This window comes from Calidris pugnax, unplaced genomic scaffold (assembly GCF_001431845.1).
Source record: "Calidris pugnax isolate Ruff unplaced genomic scaffold, ASM143184v1 scaffold14, whole genome shotgun sequence".
In the NCBI taxonomy this organism is placed as follows: Eukaryota; Metazoa; Chordata; class Aves; order Charadriiformes; family Scolopacidae; genus Calidris; species Calidris pugnax.
The window spans coordinates 5,901,870-5,917,818 of NW_015090793.1; the positions used below are offsets into that span (position 1 = coordinate 5,901,870).

A 15,949-nucleotide genomic window follows, 5' to 3' on the forward strand; every position below is an offset into this window, starting at 1 on the left:
AATTCCTGCAGGCATCACCTCACCGAAGTGTCAGATCTGGCTGCAGAGCAGAGGATAATTACCATGACCTGGTATTTCAGCAGAAGCAGACCAAGGGCTCAACCAGAGCAGCGAGAACTCACCAGCAAACAGCTGTGCCCACGCAGCTGTCTGCTTAAAAAACCTGATTGCTAATTAACAGCAGGCTATCTTATCGCATTACCCCAGTTGTCAATTAAATCAATCTCACATGAAAATGATCCATCGTTAAAAGAACTTGCTCTCCTTGGGCAAAGACAGTCATGAGTCATGAGCTTCTTATAGCATAAAAACAAAAGTGTAATGAAATGGCAAATCGCTGAGCTGTATTTTGAAAGGTAACTACTTCACACCTGTATGCAATGACAGAAATAATATTAAAGAGTAAGAAATAACAAAATAGAATGATAGAATGGTCCAGGCCAGAAGGGACCTCCAAAGGTCATCTAGTCCCACCTCCCCACAGTCAGCAGGGACACCCCCAACTAGACCAGGTTGCCCAGGGTCTCATCGAGCCTCTCCTTGAATATCTCCAGGGATGGGGCCTCAACCACCTCCCTGGGCAACCTGTTCCAGTGCTCCACCACCCTCACAGTAAAGAACTTGTTCCTAATCTCTAATCTAAATCTGCTCCCCTCCAGCTTAAAGCCATTGCCCCTCATCCTGTTACTGCAGGCCTTTGTAAACAGGCTCTCCCCAGCCTTCCTGTAGCCCCCCTCAGGTACTGGAAGGCTGCTATTAGTTCTCCCCGGAGCCTCCTCTTCTCCAGGCTGAACCCCTCTTATTGAAGCCTTGAAAAAGTAGGAGGAGATGGATTAGCTGCTTCCTTTCCAGCACAGGCTGCTGGTCTAGTTGAGGGGCAGTCACAAATTTGATACTGCATTTAATAGGCAGGGAGGGTCCCCTTACCCAAAGGAAAGGGCACTCCCCCCCACTCCCCAGCCCACCTCTGCATCCCCCGCTCTGGAGCAGGACTGGGCACCATCCTCATCCTCTCCTCTCTCCCGCCCCAGGCAGCACCTTTCTCCTTTTCCCACACAACAGTCAAAAGAACTAAAAAGTTTGGGGATTTTGGATATTTTTTTTCCTGGAAAAAAAAAACAAACAATCAATGAGTACAGCGTGACTAGAAGGAGCCCTTCCGATTGATCAAACTGATAGTTTTATTTCCACCTGTTAAAAGAACTGTTTGCCTACCAGCAGGGTCCAACATAGATGGGACAGACAGACATGAATACAATTAAATACAGGAAAAATTGAACTATATACAACAAGACATACATTTACATAATGAAAAAAAACCTTTATATTATCTATCACTTCTTGCCAATGTGAAATATCACTGCAACTCAAATATTTTGGTTTTTTTTTTGTTTGGGTTTCTTTTTTTTTTCCCCTCTAAAAAAGCATGTAACACAATTTATTATTTTTCCATGTTCTGAGAGCTTAAAACTCATTTCGAGACGCACAAAATTTGTGGCACTTCACGGGATACACAAAAAGCCTAAAAACTTCCTTGTTAAATATTTCATAGTTTGTGGCATCTAAGTTTCAATTAGATGTATTTATTGAGACACAAACTATAAAGTGATATTTACATGGAGGGAGTTGTGCAAAGTCATTTCAGGCTATGGCTAGTGCACTGGGAAGGATGCACGGGCACATGACTCGCCCTCACCCCGAGGTAAATCCTTAAATCCTCTTCTTCTCAGCCCTCTCCTACAGTAGCCACCCAAGGAAAACTGGCCATCATTTTTTCTTCTTTTTTCTTTGTTAAGCTACTGGGAGAAAGCTGTTTCTGTGGCCCTTAAATAGCTTGAGTTTTACTGTTGGGCTGCTTCTCTTTGTGCAATTAATTCTTTAAGCCACCTTTAGTACTGTTTCATCATTTCTATGCTTTTTTGGGACACAAATGCCAGCTGCTGTTGTCACCACACTGTCCTAAGACTGCTGGAGTCCTTGCTTATCATTTGTATTGCTGACGGGAGCACAGGGTAACCAAAGGTCTGTAATATTTTAGCAGTTACCAAGTGCCACACACTGCACAAACTGCTTTTTCCTGCTAAGGGGGCTGACCCGAGGCCATTCCCAACCCGGGTGGGGAAGGTGTTGCATTTCTTAAAGCCAGCCCTTACAGAACAGAACTCCCTCAGCATCACTACAGCCAGAAACACCCCTAAACTGCCTAACAAAAAAATCCCCACAACTTCACTCTCAGGTTGCAATCTTCAATACGGAACTTGAGACAGCTAATTAAAAGAGCTGCTTTAATTAAAGGCTTCCTACAGATCCCTAGGACAGGTTATAGCCAAAACACATCAGATATCAGCGTTACCTAAACGCATCTACAATCGTGCTGCACCAGAGCACAGGATGGTGCTCCTAATGGTTAATCATAAGCTGCCAAAAGGCACCTCAGTTTAACTTTGACTACTTTTTTTTTTATAGATGGAATTTCAACCTTCATGGATGCAGCTACTGCATATGTGGAACATACAATACTGGTTTTAATCAACTCATCTACATTTAATTACCGTACTCCTGTTTGTATCAGTTCATCTGGGATTCCACATCAGCCTGCAGATTTTTGCTCTAACAGATTTAAAGCAGACATTTATAACTCAGTCCTGGGGAAAAAAAGAAAAGTGACTGGATAACGGTGCATAAACCTGTGTATTCCTGCCTTGCTTTGACAGAGGAATTCTCTCTCCTAGGACATGCATCTGACATTTTTAAAAATGCACATTTAAAGGCAGCTGGACAACTCTCAGGGCAAAGGGAGATAAAACTTTTCTCTGAAAAAGCTGCCAAGTCAAGATTGCTACCAAACCTTTTTTTAAGCCTCTACTTGGCAATACAGTTATTTAATTTTTAACCCTATTCACCAGGCTAAAATCAGTCAGGTGTCAGTATAACAACTGAAGAGTGAAGTGAACGCGCTGAGCGTTAAGCATTACGCTGGGCACACTTGAAACAGTAAGAAGATCTGTAGGTAGTTTGGTATCCAGCTGATGAGGACAGGATAGAATTTGCTGCTTACTCCTCACTAACAAGCCTAGAGAAGACAATAATCTCCTTAGTTATCAGGAGGGAGCGCTACAGAACAGCAGTAAACCCAAGAGACCATCACATCACAATAGAAAGTAAGTTCAGTGTTGCAATTCAAATACAGGAATTCTCGGCTGTTAAAACACTTAAAGAAGTATTTTCACATTGTACATGCTGCGATTTGTCTACGTACTTGAGATCTCATGGAGTTCATAAAGACATCTACATGTTCAAGCCTTCTGCTTAAAAAACCTGATTGCTGATTAACAGCAGGTTATTTTATTGCATTACCCTGGTTGTCAATTTAATATTGATTTATGATAAAGTGATCCATCGTTACAGAACTGCCTCTCCTTGGGCAAAGATGGTCCAGCAGAAAGCAATATAGTCATGAGCTTCCTATAGCATAAAACCAAAAGTGTAATGAAATGGCAAGTTGCTGATCTGCATTTTGAAAGGTAACTACTTCATATGTGTATGTGATGGCGGGAATAATTTAAAGACTAAGAAATAACAAAATACTCAGACCCCTCTTATTTAAGCATTAAAAAAGTAGAAGGAAATGGATTAGCTGCTTCCTTTCTGACATAGGCTGCTGGTCTAGTTTAGGGACAGTCACAAGTTTAACATTATAACCAGGGACATAACAAGAAGCAGCTTGGACCATAAAAAAGCTGTCTATATATGTACAAGTTATTCTCCAAAAAAAATCAGTTTTATTTGGATGTGTGCACAACCTGCTGCTCTTTACATCTTCAGAGCACTGAAAACACGACATTTTCCCCAAAAATCCAGTTGAGTCTGTCCTGAGAAACAGAAGTACTCATATATAAATGGGATGGTACTGTCTGTGAGTGAGTTTCTTCCTACAGGTTGGGCAAGAGTTGGCATTCCTAAGGGAATCTCGGAGGCACTGACTGCAGAAGACATGGCCGCATTTGGTTGACACAATCAGTCTTCCACTTTGCACTATCTGGAAGAAAAGAAACCACAACTGGTACTTGGAATAAAGAATTCAGCATTGCTGATCTGTTGGCACCAAGCAAATTCAACTCGGAGTATCTGGAATCAGTACAATACTACTAGATAATGAGGAGCCCAGAGAGCTTCCAATGCCAGCTTGGGAAGTGTTTCTCCCTTGGCATACACCACTAAGAAATGCCTTTGAGTTACAAGCTAGTTTCACCTTAAATCTAAGTTCTGCACATCAAGCCAGCTGTCTCTGGTGTTCTGTACAAGCCAAGAGCTGTGCAGTTCACCCTCTGCCTCATTCTCCCTCCGACACCAAAGAAACAATGACAACAACAATGTGGATCCTTACCTCTGAGTAGCCATCCATGCAGATGGGACAGCTAACGGTGCCAGACGGCCTTGGGGGAGAGAGAACAAAACCAGAAAGAACGTGCATCCGTTAATTTCACCGCACATTGAGGATTACCGACACATAAACCAGCATGTAACCATCTGACTGCACAGACCCGCCAGGACACAGTCCATCTGAAGACCCCTGTGCACCTTTAACTCTCTCAAGCTGTCACATTTACTACGTAGGTAGGGTCCCCCTTACCTAAAGGAAGCAGCGTCTTGCTTTTCAGCAGGGGGAAGATGCAGTCGGTCACCCTGCTGTATTACTGCAAGTATCAGCAGTCTGTAGCACCATACGTATATATACGTATAGCAATAACAATCTTCAACAGGTCATAAATAGAGAGTTTTGTAATGAATCCATCTAGCTGTCCTTTCTATGAGTGAAATAGGTTGTCAGCAATGAAAACATCCCCCTGTTCCAATTTAGCAACATCCCAGCCCAGTACCATACTCATACCAAGAACTCCTTCCTTATAAAATATAGGGCAGGAACACACTAATGCGAGGAAATATTAAAAAATAAATTTCTATTTCAGAGAACAAAATACCAACTCGGTGGCTGTTACCAACAGATTACAACAGGTTACAGATGTACCTCCCTCTCCTGCCTTCAGCCTCCAGGACAGTTGCATTGCACACACACACTTACTAACAGACATAGCTATTCTGCTTGAGCAACACGTCATACCATCAAGTGCTGAATAATGTTCTCGATCAGAAAGAGGAAGAATTTCCTGCCACTTCTATTTACAGATTAATCTATATTTTAAACAATCACACTAAGTTGCTTTCATAAGTCTTTGCCATAAACAAGTGGCTTTACTATGTCACCACCCATGCTAAGCAACAGTTTGTAATTTATTAAATATAAATAGAAAGCATGAGCTAACCTTCATCATATAATCTTAAATACAAGTAGTGAGCGCTACTGACTTCTACCCATAGCTTCACACACCTAATCTAACTCCTTAATTCTCCCATTTTTACTACTCAAATTCTTTATGCAGCAACTCAGTAGTTAATTGATAACCTTCATATAAGCAAGAGCAGTGTAACTCTACAGAGTAACACTGTAGATGGCTCTGTGACAATCCCCAGCATCAGTACCTTTTTGTCAATGTTAAGTGCTGCAGCACCGAGTTGTTTTAGCCTTATCTAAACAGAGCAGGAATGCCCAGTCTTTAACAGAGAAGCTTGAGATGCAATGAACAAAACATTACTTTTTCATACTAATTACTTGTATTTATTCACCTACAAAATTTAAAAAAAAAATAATCTACAAATCCAATGTAGTACAAATGTACTACATTTCAGAATATTGTAAGCCCTTGAGGTGGCATACTTAAGACCTGACACACAAAACTTCCATAGCCAAGTTCTCCCCTGCATTGCCTTCCAGTCATCTGAAAGGCTCAAAGCACATGGGCTTTATTAAAACCTGTATTTTTTGATACTAAGCCTCATCTACACCAATGAAAATATTTCCTTATCTAACATGACTACTAGAACTTTTCATGAAAACTAAGTGCAATACATTACAAGCTATGGCCTGTGACTGATCCTCCTTCCTTGCCATACCCCACATTCATCTTTAAGGTTGTATGCAAAGTTGTACACCTGTCTTGGGCTGGCTTTTTATCCTCAAGTGCAAGCGGTATCAGTTATCAGGCCCAATGTCATGTTGTACTCACTCAAAGTGGGAAGTAACTTGAATAAGTTAAGACTTCCAAGAATAGCCAGGATATAGCAATATAACTTAGTCCTGTCTAAGAAAAGCCAAGTTCAATGTTTGGTAGATCATAAGGCATACGTACTTTGAACTTGCAGTTTCATCTTCCAGTGGTCCCAATTCTCGAGACACTTTATCTGTCACATACACATCATTATCTCTTGGTTCATCTTCATCGTCACTGCTCAGAACACAGCTGTCCGACTGCCGCTGGCTTCTTAGTCTAAGATTTCTCCTTTGCCGCTGATTCTCTGTAATTTAATTTTGACAAGTTAGATAAAGTATCTATATCCCTGGAACTGTCCTTGAAATGCATGATTATAAATAGCCTGTAATGGTTCATATTTTCAATGGACCATATTCAGCTCTGCTAAAAGCCATCTTAAACTCATTTCCTAAACATTTCCAGGCCTTGTGAATACTCTGCTTGCTACAGATTGACACAAAATATTTGCTCTATTCACCCTACAAAGAGCTAAAACACGATTCTTAAAAGTTTCATATAGTTACACTACCTGTGAGGGAAGTGTAACTTTATGCTGTCTCCCAATTCTTACTAACAGAGAATGCTACAATGCCATGTTGAGGAATTGGGACAATTGCTGTGCGATACGAGAGAGAGAGAGGACTGAAGTTAAGTTTCCAAGTAGCATGGTGAGGTAGCACATACACACAAAAGGGCCTGGTAAGCACAGAAAGTGCTTTGTTCAGAATGTTTCAGAAGCAATGGAAGAGATGCTAAAATCTAAAGAAGTAAGTTATGGAGCAGCTGTGGGTGCCTACTGCTCTATCCAGGTATGATGCTAAACCGTTCCACTCTTTATCTGTGTTAAATCAAACCTATGCCAATCAAAGGCAGTTTTTATGAAATAAGTCCTTTTAAGAACAGTACTTGGAAATTATAACAATACTTTAAGCAGCATCTCCTTAGATATTTTCATTATCTCCCTCCTGAGCTAAGGTAACTGGAATTGCCCAAGACAAAAGGAGATGTAAAATAATGTTTAACTGCCTGGTCTGTAACATGCAAAGGTTAAAGAGCAGCTGTTTGCTTTTTAATAATTAGAATCTACATGCAATAATTCTCTCTGCAACTCCAGTGTACGTGTAACAATAATCAAGCACTGATCAAAGAAAATGACATAAACAGCCACAAAATGAAAGTTCCTTCCTGCCTAAGTATTTAGCTGCAGCTTCTATTGCAAGTATTTTTTACTTGCTCTGGCTTCATTCAGAGCACAGAATAGATTACATTCTAAGTAAGCAGATAACAACATACTAATGCATCTCAGATACTATAATCAGAACAGGGTCTGAAGTGTAAAGGATTAACTTATTTACAGCTATAGCAATTCCAACTAAAAGAAGTAGGAAAAAACCAAGTAGAAAAAGTGGGAAAAAAAGTAGATAAAACCCCCATGCCTGTTAGTACTTGTCAACACTAAATTTGAGGCGTGTTAGACTAGATAATGAAATTGAATACTATGAACACAAATAACTTTCTTTAGTTCCTTCACTGCAATACAGGCTAAAAAAAAACCCTTCAACATTTTCTTATTCAAAGCAGATGTTCCACTGCTAATTAAAATTACCATCAACTTTGGGCTTACAGAACTTCTGTACTTGGAAAATAAGAAAACATATTTTCAGCAGCTTTGATGTATTTTATTTCAGATACTTTCTACAAGCTCTGATAGTGACTATCTAACAGGTTGGATCCATTCTCTAAGATGCTGGCCGGACACTTCTGCGCTATCCTTTGCCTTTTGGTAAATGCAATTTCTATCCATGATGTTCAAGTTCATTGGAAAAGAAAAAACTGAACTTAGGACAATTCCATTATCAATTATAAAACGTCAACTCACCTTCAACAATCTTGCATCAATATATGTGGGAAGGGAGAGAAAAGAAAATACAATTAGACTTTGGTGTGCATCCCTAGTGCTATATACAAACAACAACCAAGCTAAGTATTTACAACAAAACAAGCTAGGAATGGCAGGATATCATTCTCACTTTGATTAAGAATGTTAGAAGTGGTAGTAAATTAGCAGCTGCTCTGAAAATAAGTGGTTGCTTCTGGTTCTGCTCATGCTGCTTCAAAGGGATAGAAATGGAGGCAGCTTAGGAACCATCTGAATACTCTCCTCCCTGCTCCCCAGCCTCAGTACCCTACTTTGATTTAGTCTGGAAAAGATTCTTTCCCTTTTTCTCCCCCAAACAGGTAAATTCAGGTGTGAGATCCACAAACACTTCATATTAGATTAACAGCTGCTCAAGAAAAAAAAAAATCCACCCTAAACCCACTATTAACTTTGGTGGAACCACAGCTGGGGCAAGGCAGATTACGTTGTACTGAGGCCTTTCCTTTGCAAAGACTTAAGAACAATTCCAGCAGGAGATCCCCCCTCATGCTATTCCTGCTGCTCGTTTCTGGTTCTGCATGGCAGTAATCGCATCCCAAAAGTGAGGTTATAAACTACACTGTGGATGGGATCAAATAATACCCTAGCTTTAAAAACAGCAGTAAAAAGAGTAAATTTTTTAAAGACTTTTTGGAATAATAAACTGAACCAGTTTGAACCACAGCCACAGTTGCACTTGGCATCTCTCCGACAGGAGAACCTTAAACTGACACTGCAGCTAAACACTTCATGTTTGTGAAGTCAAAGACTGTTACCTCCTTCAATTTTTATTTACATCACTGGCCTATATTTTTGATTTATCTGAAATAGCTTCAACTTTAAATTGCATCTCCATACACTACATTACCCGTGACTGGTACTTATTCTTCCAAGTTCTGGAGCAAAAAGCTATTTTCGATTACCCTCTAACTATCTGCAAGCACAGCTCCAGAGCAGCTTCTGTGTTGACCTGTAACATGACTTTCATGCACTGACAAGACAACTTTGAACTTCAAACTTATCCTTAAAGCCAGATTCTACCAGGGACCATAATACAAACTTAATTTGACTGCAAGATTTAGATAAGTGTGCTATTCACTACTTACCACAACAGAATCATTGTGAGTTAGATCAACAACTACAGGATCAGAAGATTCACACGTGAGATCTACGACTTCTTCACCAGCTTAAAAACACAATGTTAGAGTCAAGATCAAAGATGACAAAGGAATAAAATTGAGGCTCCTCTCTTGAGCAATGTACCCAATATTTCACTCAAGTTTTGCCCTCAACAGTCCATGTAGAGCATTACCACCACAGTCTCCTACAATTTACAATGGAAGAGGAACAGTAGCTGAGCTCCTCATACAGTTCAGTTGTATGACAAGCTTGTGAGAGGTACACAGCATCAGGTTATTCATCTAACACAGGAGAATGTTTATCACATAATAAAATGTCAATTATATAAAAGATAAAAATTTTACAGTACCATGCTGTAAATGTTGCTGTCTCATCCAACCTTTCATAGCCAAATGCACAGCAAGAACTGAAAAAACTATAAAATTTCCTGCAGACCAATAGTGACTTTTAATCTTTCCTAGGATTTCAGAAGGCAATTTAAATATCTATTTAAAGCCTCAAGTAGGTTTTTTTAATTCCGATACTTTTTGTAAAAATATACTGACCAACCATTGCCCCTCCCTCAGGGCACAACTAGTGACAAACTTTTATTTATCTTCTTAAAACTTGGGAGTTCCCAAACTTAGTTTGCCATTATCTGTAGTGGCACCTGCAGTAACTCCCAGCTCATCAGCCTCGACATTCAGATGTTTGAGCAGCACTTCAGTACCTATCACTAGTGGTGAATGGATCACCTCTCAGCAACAAACTAAAACAGTTGTCAGCAGGCTTATTTATAGATGCCATACTAGATGCCTTCTAAAATGAGGTTTCCCTTCATCTCCAGTAAAGGGCAAATTGGCAAAAATCCAGAAATTGGCAAAAATACAGGTTAAGTGGGACGCATATCCTCCAGAAGCAGTTTATGTCCTTACCAAGTTAAAAAGAAAACTTACCACTTTCTTCAAGTTCTATGGGCTCTGCTTCTGAAGCCATTTCTGCAGTAGAAGCCATCAACCTGTTTCGTTTCCGAGCTTGCCTAGAGTTAACTGCTCCTCCACGGCGCTTTCGTTGAGTCTAAGAGACAACAAAGCCATAGCATTTTCTTTCAGAGCAGCCCTCATCTTTGCAGCACCAATGAAAGCACACAAGGGTACACAAAACACTCCCCTGAACGGCTGTAATATGCAAAGAATGGTGGCATGGGTCATTCCTACCTGAACAAGTTGCATCAAGCACAAGACATCACCCCAGATCTCTTACCAGTTGGGTCACAAAGGAAAAAACCTATTGTGATGCTTTTCAAGTGAGAAAGCTGGTTCACAATTACATCATATATTCATGTCCAGTCTACCACTGGAATCAGTTCTGACCTGATGTTTTTGATCACACTGTAAGCATTTCTGAACTACTGCTAGCACCTAGAGAGATTAAGCATCTTAAGCATTACAGAATATGAAGTTTTAATACTCATATGCTCCCATGTATTTAGTACAAACTCTTAAAAATATTTATATATGTACCATAAAAAACACGTTTTAAGAATCACATTTGCATTGAGTAATAAAATACTTACTGTGCTCATGCTCTTTCTTGATCTAGAACTACAAAAAGAGAGGTACAAATACCAAAAAATAAATTGCAAGAAAGCTACAAGTATCAATTCCTTATAATCCTTAAGGTAGCACTCTGTTAAAAAATCCAGATTTCTGGGGGTCTGAGAACAACGTTCTTCCAAACCTAAAAGAAAAGGAGAAATAGAAGATTACCTAGCTGTAATGCTTGTTCTCTTCAATATGCCCCCCCTGTGCCAAAATTCCCATTCCTGAATCACTAGTTTCTGTCCAAAACTGGAGAGGAACTCCCAGAGTTTGCTATTTTAGCCTCAAACACCTACAGTTAGGCCTTTTTTTTTTTTTTTTTTGGAAGGTAACTAATGAAATTAGATGATAGATTTGGTGTTTACAATTTTGGATGTTACTAGAGTTGGGCGTCTGGCCCCCCCTGTGCCAAAATTCCCATTCCTGAATCACTAGTTTCTGTCCAAAACTGGAGAGGAACTCCCAGAGTTTGCTATTTTAGCCTCAAACACCTACAGTTAGGCCTTTTTTTTTTTTTTTTTTTTGCACTTGGACCACCTGCTGTATTCCAGACTTCGCAATCAGTGAGCCTGCAGGCAGATTTCTCGTCAGAGCAGATGAAATTTTCGTAACTGTTATGCAGAACTCCCTCTCCAAATTTCAATCTTCTCATTTTTTATAGCTTTAAGATTTTTTTTTTATTTTTTTTTTAAACCTAAACTTACATGTATAGTTTTTCAAGAGTTTTCCTCACAAATGTGAGCAATAGTCTTACATTTCCACCTGGAATGCTGAAAATTAAGTTTTGTATCAGAAAAGCCAGGAACTGCATTTCAGTCTCGTGCTTCCTCAGCACAGGATTCACCTACACAATGATTTTCATAACTCTGTGTTAATGCGAGGTCTCTTCACACACTTCATCCCATTGTTCATTTCACCTGTTAAGGATGAAAGCTCTTCTGCCAGTCTCACCAACACCGTTGGAAAGATCCTATTTTACTCACTTCACTGAATTTTTGGAATAGAGAACAAGAATTTTTAAAAGACGACCATGCCTAATTGTGCACACATACAGAACTAACCAGAGACTGTTCTATGAGCACATTTTCTAGGTGCTACAGGAGTTCCTTGCTCGATATGATTATTATTCACAACTTTGGGTTTGGAGCTTTTTGGAGACGGGGAAGAGGAAGGTGAAGCAAGGAGGACACACCGGACAAGGGATGGGGTGGGGAAGGGAGAAAATCATCCCTGAAGCTAGAACATCTACTCTTTCAAACTAGTTGCTCAAAGACAAGCTACCATCCTCATCTAACAGCTACAACTGTAACTGAACATAACTTAGACAGTTTTCTGCACACAGCAGGAGGAAGAAAAACACTGAGCAGCAGCACAAGAGGTGTATTGAGAAGTTATGCCACTAGATTCTAACTTCATTTCATCAAGAAAGCCAAGAGGCCTTTTCCTTAGTTCTGCTCAGATATGGAATTGGAAAAAAATACTTGGACATTAAAAAGCTGGGAAATGTCAGTTGGTACACACATCTGAGGATTATAAAGAAATAAGCTTTATATAACCTAACTTTAAATTACAAGTTGTTAGAATTGTTCTTAAATAGAACCTGTTAGAGCAATCTAATACACTGACATATCTGCAGTGCTGAAAGACCGCAACACCTTAGTCTGATGTATTCACTAGACAGCACGGTTTGGGATGTAAAACACCCAGAAGGTTTCACAAGATTTGTCCTTTTCAGATTCAACACTGAATACAACCCAACACAATGGTGTGTTGACAAAGTACCTTTAGAAAGGGGTAAAAATATGGCAGGGAGCAAGCACCTGGGTTAACTCAAAACAAAGTATTGCATAGATTCTCTTTAGCCGCAAGTGGTTTAAGTACCAAAGAAGGGCTATCACAGAAGAAAAAAACCCAACTAAATAATAAAAACCCCCACAAATAAACAAAAGAAAACCAAACAGAACTTAAATTAGAAAATTATACTGAAAAGAAAGAAGTAGGACACAATACAAGATCGGTCATGCTAAGACCACCTTACCCATATTAAATATTCTCATAAATATTCTCATACTTCTTTACCAAGACACCAAGGAACAGTTTATTTATAGGACTATTATGAAATGTCTCAGAGGATCTAACATCAGACCTCAAAGGCAACTTAGGACAGAGCCACTTTTTGAACTAAGTGACAGATATTATTGCTATTTAGATGGTTTTTCAGAGTCTCACAATATCAGCACTTTCTTTATACATAAGAGCATACGCAAGGCACAAACATCCTAGCTGCTCTAGTGGCTCACATCTTAACCTTTTCAGAAGCTTCTTCTGAAGAAGTTTCTTCAGAAGCTTCTTCTGAAGATGTGAGTTGAGAACAGATACCCATAAGTAAGCTCATCGTTGTAAAACCACCTTAAAATAAATCATCATAGGCAAGTTTATCAGTATCAACGTGACCCAGCTCAGGAGAGTCACGTTTGTAAAGAAAATCAGACTGCTGGAATTTATTAAGACTATGGAAGGAGTCTCATCATCCAGCAACAACTTTTTCTTATAAGAACAAGCCTCTTCTGCGGGGCTACAGATTTCCACGTTATTGGCTTACATGTGAAGCTTCATTGAAAATTGATTACGTGAACTGTAAGAATGGGTAGCAAAAATGAGACAAAGCTTATTTTCTCAAATAGACCACAGATCATCTTGCAGTGCACAAGAAGAGAGATAAATAAAAGAGTTCTAAATTTTGCACATTTGGAGACATAATCATCAATAAGAATTCCTTAAAGATTTAATGATATGATTTGTTATACCGGACTGGATAGCCCAAATTAAGTGATAAGGTCTATATACTCCTCCTCCAGCAGTCACTATGAAACAGAGCACCAAGACTCCCAAGACTCAACAATACAGTTACTGCATCAACCTCCTGCATTCAGAGATTAATTCAAAGTCCTAGAATTAAGATTTTTTAAAAACAATAAAAAAATATGTTTTTGATGTGAAAACTTAGCAGATTGACTTAGGAAGCCAAGAAATAATTTTAACTTTTACAGACTTTTTATTGCATCACTGCAGGATGACACCATACCAGGAAAAGCCACTCCCCCTTCCTCTCATACACAGAGCTTTGCTCATGTAGTTTTTGTTCCTGTCATTGAGCTCTCCCAAGGGCTTAAGGAGTGGTGTCCTCATAACAACAAAGTTCAAGGTTTATTCTAGCTAGCTCATTGCCATTTTAAGGACTATATCCACCAACCTTTCTCTGTATAGGTAGATATCTGAGAAAAATAAAGGTAATCTAAATTAAGAATGTTTATGTTAGGAGCAAAAGAAAAATAATTACTATGGGAATCAATATAGTCTTCTGTTAATTTTTTTCCTCTATAAAAAAGTTAACATTTTTACTGAGTTCAAGTTGACCTAATTTAACATGTTTGAATTGCAATTCTAAAAACATGGATTCTATAGAAAACATAACCTGAAAACTTTTCTCGCACCACTCTGAAAACTAAGTTTTGGTCTCCCACGTGCTTAGAATGAATTGAGGCAAATTAACTTAAGCTAATGTCTTAATAACACAAACCAGACTTTACTTCCTAATCATCTTAAGCATTACAAATACACTAAAGTAACTACTTGGAGAAAGCAATAGTGTCAGTCTAAATGTTTGGTGCGTGTAAGACACAGGTCACAAAGCCACTACGTATTTATTGTTTTTGTCAAAATATGATATGCTACGCCTTTAAGACTTGACTTCTCATTTCCACTCTTAAGGCCTCTCTTTGCACTCCTAACAACAGGAAACACACACAGTATCAAAGATGCAAATGCATATAAAAAATTTTTTTGCGGTCAAAAGATGCAGGTACCAACCACAAAGCACTAGTCTCTATCACAGGGAACAGTAACGTGCCGTTTTACTCTTTCAAAACTTTCCTGTCATGTGTATTTCCAGTATCTTTAAAGATGTTCTCATTTTTTCAGATTCACTACAGCAACTCTACTGAAAACAGATGCCGAGTCTATTATGTTTTATCCAAATTCGGTCAAGCTGTCCCATTGTACAAAAGCTTGGTGAGAGGCACTGTAAGAGTAAAGATGAGAGATAAACATTCTCTACCTACTCTAAGCTGTCTGCTACATCCACAGACAAGTAAGATACACTTGTGAGCAGCCTAACCAAAAAAACCAAACCAAAACAAAGAAGCTATGAAAACACTCACAGAACAAAACACCCACAAAACTTTCAGTTGGCCAGATGTTCTATTTCAGAAACAACAAACGAAGGTGAAGGTTGGCCAGAAGAAAAGCTCCTCATTGCTCTAATGTGCAGAAGCTTCTTTGTGAGAGGCTACCCCTAACTTTCAATAATCCCGAAATCAGACACGGAAAAAAGGAAAAAGAAGTTCTGTGTTTTCACGTCGTGTAATGGAGGTGCAGGGGGTACACTGAGGTAGGACAGAAGCGTTCCCTCCGCCCCTGCTGTCAGACAAAATGGGAGGACACACCAACAGCTCCAGGCGCCTACATCTCCTGCAAGCAGGGCTCCACGGCTGTGCCTCCCGAGGAGAGGGGGAACGCCACGGTCTCCGCTCCGGCACCACTCTCCCTCAGCCGCTTCAGGGCACCCTCCGAACAGCCCTCGCAGCAAATGGAGCTTCCAACCCACCCAGCACCGCCGGAGGCGGCCCGGCCCGGCTGCTCTCGCCTCCGAGGGAACGGGGGCCAGGCACCGGCGGCAGGCCCGGCTCTCCCCCGGACCCCAGCGGAGGAGGGGAGCCGCCGCGCCCGGCGGGGAAAGCAGGAGAGGCCAGGACCTGCCCTAAAGGCCGGGCAGCGGGGCTGGCAGCCCCCGGAGCCTCCCCAGAGCGGCGGAGATGGAAAAATAAAAATGAAGACCCGTCTGGGGACGCGCCACCCAGCTCCCCGGGCGGAGACAGGGCAGGCCGGGGCAGCTGGTGGTGGGGGGGGGCGCCCCTGAGGGCCGTGCCCCAGCTCCGCGCCCGGGAGAGGGGACTCGGGTCACCATCCCCGCCCCATAGAAGAAGGCAGAACCGGCCCGGCCCCGCCGCGCAAGGCCCGGCTCCGCGCACCGGCGGACGAAGCCCCGTCTCCCCCAGCTCCCCTCAGCGCCGGCCCGGCCCGCCCCTCCCCCACAGCGGCCG

The 15,949-nt window shown here is 40.7% G+C and overlaps 1 protein-coding gene across 2 annotated transcripts in view; it reads right to left on the bottom strand.

The window, feature by feature from the left end:
- Positions 1–1,145: 1,145 nt before the first annotated feature.
- RNF4 (ring finger protein 4) overlaps positions 1,146–15,949 on the bottom strand; it is a 15,282-nt gene continuing 478 nt past the window's right edge. Inside the window, exons 1-8 of one of the 2 annotated variants that reach the window (XM_014936032.1) lie at positions 15,008–15,659; positions 10,763–10,926; positions 10,143–10,263; positions 9,174–9,253; positions 8,029–8,038; positions 6,249–6,414; positions 4,388–4,436; positions 3,770–4,039 (exon numbers count right to left, since the gene is read on the bottom strand). In XM_014936032.1, coding sequence (XP_014791518.1) covers positions 3,890–4,039; positions 4,388–4,436; positions 6,249–6,414; positions 8,029–8,038; positions 9,174–9,253; positions 10,143–10,263; positions 10,763–10,771 — 585 coding nt within the window. In that variant the 5' untranslated portion in view covers positions 10,772–10,926; positions 15,008–15,659 and the 3' untranslated portion in view covers positions 3,770–3,889. Of the gene's footprint in view, positions 4,040–4,387; positions 4,437–6,248; positions 6,415–8,028; positions 8,039–9,173; positions 9,254–10,142; positions 10,264–10,762; positions 10,927–15,007; positions 15,660–15,949 lie in introns of those variants that run through there. The other variant, XM_014936031.1, reaches the window with a different exon arrangement.